This window comes from Haematobia irritans, chromosome 2 (assembly GCF_050003625.1).
Source record: "Haematobia irritans isolate KBUSLIRL chromosome 2, ASM5000362v1, whole genome shotgun sequence".
Classification (NCBI taxonomy): Eukaryota; Metazoa; Arthropoda; class Insecta; order Diptera; family Muscidae; genus Haematobia; species Haematobia irritans.
In genome coordinates, this window is record NC_134398.1 from 79855408 (window position 1) to 79860363 (window position 4956).

At 35.8% G+C, this 4956-nt stretch overlaps 1 protein-coding gene across 1 annotated transcript; it reads right to left on the bottom strand.

The window, feature by feature from the left end:
* Positions 1-4254: 4254 nt before the first annotated feature.
* Positions 4255-4752, bottom strand: LOC142224690 (uncharacterized). Its single transcript, XM_075294474.1, has one exon. The coding sequence runs from the start codon at positions 4750-4752 to the stop codon at positions 4255-4257; it is 498 nt and encodes a 165-aa protein (XP_075150589.1).
* Between the last annotated feature and the right edge of the window lie 204 nt (positions 4753-4956).

Below are 4956 nucleotides of genomic sequence, written 5' to 3' on the forward strand. Positions count from 1 at the left end.
AAGGGCTATTTCGAGCAACTTCTGAATCCTGCAAATAATATCACAGACATCAGCTATGCCCCAAATTCTCTAACTGAAATAACTATTTGTGAATTGAAGAGCGTTCTAAAAAAGTTCAAAATGAATAAGGCACCTGGAGAGGAACAATTGTTAACAATTGTTAAAACGATACAACGCAATCCTGAGCACTGGAAATATGGATAACAAATTTAATAGATCTGTTATATTCCCCATTCACACGTCCCATCCTCAAAACTATAGAGGAATTGCATTTTAAATTACACCAGATCGGAGTGTCTTACAAATTCGCTAAGTTGATAGAGAACATGTATAATTCAACGGAATATGCAATTCGGACTGGGGATGAAATATCAGAAAAATTTGGTCAAATTCTTGGAGTCAGCTTTAAAATACCGAATATTTCTTATAAATGAAACAATTATATGTGTATTAAGTATATTTATATGAATTCTACTCAGTATTTTGTTAATAAAGGAAACATACATACATACATACATTGACTTGTTATTAGATTTGTCTCTGATTGGTTCAGATTTTAATAGACGAGTTCAAGGTTTGGAATTTTTCGAAAGGAATTGCTACTCAAATTAAATTAAACCGAGCCCCTGTTATGCCAAAAGTCTATAAAGGTAAATGAGGATTATAACTAAGGAACTAAGAATTCAGGCAATGCCTAAAAAAATTAACTTTTAATGAAAGAAAAATAAGTTCTAATTATTCTGTTTACTTTCTGTTTACTATTTACTAAGGAAGATAATGATTTATTTCTTCACCCTTTAGTTGTTTTTTATAGTAATTGTAAGTGTATGTTATGTTAGAACAAAACACACAAATGACAAGAACCAAATTCTTTTGTCTATTGCATTATTCACAAAAATAAAGTATTGAATATGTTTTATAAGAAATTATTTATTTATTAGCGTATTCCATCAGGAACATAAGCTATTTACATAGAATCTCCATCTTACTCTATCCGAAGCAATATATCTTAACTCGTTAAAACTTTTTCCAGTTTTATTAAGAATAGTTCTTCTCCATGTGGTTTTTGGCCGTCCTATGCTACGCGTACCCTGAGGATTCCACCTCAGTGTTTCATGCCATATATCGTCGAAAGGTTTACGGAATGTATGACCGATCCATTTGTATTTTCTTATTTTTATTTGAGTATTTATATCATCTTGCTGGGCCAGTTGCATTTGCATTACTTGAGATTGTCCTTGACCACCAAATTTTTAAAATATTCCTCAAGCACCGATTGGTGAAAACTTGCAGTTTCTTTTTATACCCACCACCATAGAATGGTGACGGGGGTATAATAAGTTTGTCATTCCGTTTGTAACGCATCGAAATATCGATTTCCGACTATATAAAGTATATATATTCTTGATCAGGGAGAAATTCTAAGACGATATAGCCATGTCCGTCTGTCCGTCTGTCTGTCTGTCTGTTGTAATCACGCTACAGTCTTCAATAATAAAGCAGTCGTGCTGAAATTTCGCACAAACTCGTCTTTCGTCTGCAGGCAGGTCAAGTTCGAAGATGGGCTATATCGGTCCAAGTTTTGATATAGTCCCCATATAAACCGACCTCCCGATTTGGGTCTTGGGCTTATAAAAACCTTAGTTTCTATCCAATTTGCCTGAAATTGGAAATCTAGAGGTATTTTATGACCACAAAGAGGTGTGCCAAAAATGGTGAGTATCGGTCCATGTTTTGGTATAGCCCCCATATAGACCGATCTCCCGATTATATTTCTAGGGCTTCTAGAATCGATAGTTTCTATCCAATTCGCCTGAAATTGGAAATCTAAAGGTATTTTAGCACCACAAAGAGATGTGCCGAAAATGGTGACTATCGGTTGATGTTTAGGTATAGCCCCCATATAGACCGATTTCCCGATTTTATTTCTTGGGCTTCTAGAATCCGTAGTTATTATTCAATTTGGTTGAAATTTGAAATCTAGAGGTATTTTAGGACCATAAAGAGGTGTGCTAAAATTGGTGAGTATCGGTCCAGGTTTTGGTATATCCCCCATATAGACCGATCTCCCGATTTGGGGTCTTGGGCTTATAGAATCCGTGGTTTTTATCCAATTTGCTTGAAATTGGAAATCTAGAGGTATTTTAGAACAATAAAGAGGTGTGCCGAAAATGGTGAGTAACGGTCCATGTTTTGGTATAGCCCCCATATAGACCGATCTCCCGTTTTTACTTCTTGGCCGTCTAAAATCTGTAGTTTTTATCCAATTTGCCTGAAATTAGAAATCTAGAGGTATTTTAAAACCATAAAGAGGTGTGCTGAAAATGATGAGTATCGGCCCATGTTTTTATATAGCCCCCATATAGACCGATCTTCAGATTTTATTCTTTGGCTTATAGAAACCGTAGCTTTTATCGAACTTGCCTCAAATTGGAAATCTAGAAGTATTTTAGGACTATAAAAAGGTATGCCGAAAATGGTGAGTATAGGTCCATGTTTTGATATAGCTATCAGATAGACCGATCTCCCGATATTACTTTTTGGGCTTCTAGAAACCGTAATTGTTGTCCACTTTGCCTGAAATCGAAAATCTGGAGGTTTTTAGGAATACAAATAGGTGTGCAAGAAATGATTTTATTTTTTAGGTTTCTGGAATCCGTAGTTTTTATCCAATTTGCCTGAAATGAGAAATCTACAGGTATTTTAGGACCTTAAATATGAGAGCCGAAAATGGCGTGCATTGGTCCATGTTTTGGTTTATATCCCAAATAGACCGATCTCCCGATTTTACTTCTTGGGCTTTTAGAAACCATAGTTTTTATCAAATTTGCATGAAATTTTTAATCTAGAAGTATTTTAGGAACATAAAGAGGTGTGCCGAAAATGGTGAATATCGGTCCATGTGCACTGATAATGAAAATTGCTTAAAACAGAATTATAGTTTCCAGATTTTACATCTGGTAATCATTTAAATAATGGGGGTAAAAATCTACAGATGTTAGATTTTAAATCAAGGCGTTATTTAATTTTCATTTCATTTGCACACGATGTTTATGATTCCTCTAAAACTCAAACAAATATGGTTCTTATAAATCCAGAATCTGATCTAGTCTTCATAGGTAAAATCTTTGAATTTATCTTCGGGAAGTGTACTGGTTGAACTGATCTGCTTGTCACAAATCCCCCTGACATTTTCACAGGAAACTATAATATTTGATTCATGGTGGTGGGTATTTAAGGTTCGGCCCGGCCGAACTTACTGCTTTATATACTTGTTGATATTCTCGTTTACTAACCACGTCTCTAATCCATATAATAAAACTGACTTAACACAGGCGTTATTAATCTGAAGTTTTGTTGCACCAGAGTTCCAAATATTTGTTAAGTTGCAGTATGCGCTTCTGGCTTTTTGAATGCGCATATCCATATCATCAGTCGCTCCGCCACTTTGATTGATGTTGCTGCCCAAATAAGAGAAGTTGGTGACATTTTCAATAGGTCTCCCATTTAGATAAAAAGTAGGGGTTAGATTTGACTTAACAAGCATACTCTTCGTTTTATCATCATTTATGCGTAGGCCAAATTTTGCTGCGTGCTTTAATAATTCGTTGATTTTGCATTGCATTTTTTCTGTATTTGTTGCGAGTAATACGATGTCATCGGCATATTCTAGATCTTCAAGATTGTGGTGCAGTCTCCATGGGATGCCTTTGTTTTGGGTTATTGAGTATGACAATATTTCGTCGAGTGTGGTTATAAAAAGGAGTGGGGAAAGCAGGCATCCATGTTTTACTCCACTGATGGTTTTGAAGGTTCGCTAATTTTGCCCTTATGAAAAACTCTCATTGTTGAATCGGTGTATTGAGCCTTTATAAGGTTAATTATTTTTTCCGGCACGTTTTTGTTCCGGAGGGCTTCCCAGATCTTGTTTCTATTTACGGCATCGAAAGCCTTTTCAAAATCGATAAATGTTAGACATAACGCTGAGATCAACTCATTACACTGTTCTATTATTAATCGTAGACTATTTATCTGATCGACACAAGACCGGTTAGGTCCGAACCCGCCCTGTTATTTGTGGAGGCATTTGTCTAATGGATCAAGTATGCGAGAACGTATAATCCTGTTAAAGATTTTACATATTGATGGTGTTAAAGGTATGCATCTACAGTTGTTGCATAGTTTAAGGTCCCCTTTCTTGGGTATTTTTACTATCAGACTTTCTTTCCATTCTGAGGGGATCGATTCTGTACGCTATATCTTGTTTATCAGTGGACTAAGTATTTCTGCGAAATATTCTGGGTCGCATTTATAAAATTCTGCTGGTAGATTTTCGATGCCTGTTGCTTTACAGTTCTTCAATTGATTTATTGCTAGCTTTATTTCATTCTTCGTTGGTGTGTCTGTGGCTATATTTTCAATAGATCGGATATTGGGAGGGTGTTGAATGGCGTTGCCATCTAAACCACTATCAGGTTCCATAGTGTTATTTAGAATACCTTCGAAATGTTCCTTCCATCTCATGAGTTGAGCATCTACGTCTGTAAGGATGACTCCATTTCTGTCTTTTATTGGCATGTCACTGTATTGCTTTTTCCCCGAAAGTTTTCTGGTTTTGTCAAAAACCGTCTTTAAGTCCCCACGGCTTGCTGCTGCCCCGGCTTCGGCAGCCATAGAGTTTATAAAACTGCGTTTATCATTTCTGGTTTGCTTCTTCACTCTTTTAATAAGTTCTTTTAATTTAATTTCCATTTTAAATTTTTTTAAGGGATCCCTTTCAGACAGACATTTAATATTGGTATTACTCCGCTCCTCCACTAGACTCCAAAATTGTAGTGATAAGCATTCTTTATATACTTTTCGGGATATGTTGACTACTTCGAACGCCGTCTCAGATAATGCGTCATAATTTTCATCCATTCTGCATCTATATTGAAATTTGACGAATGAGTTTGA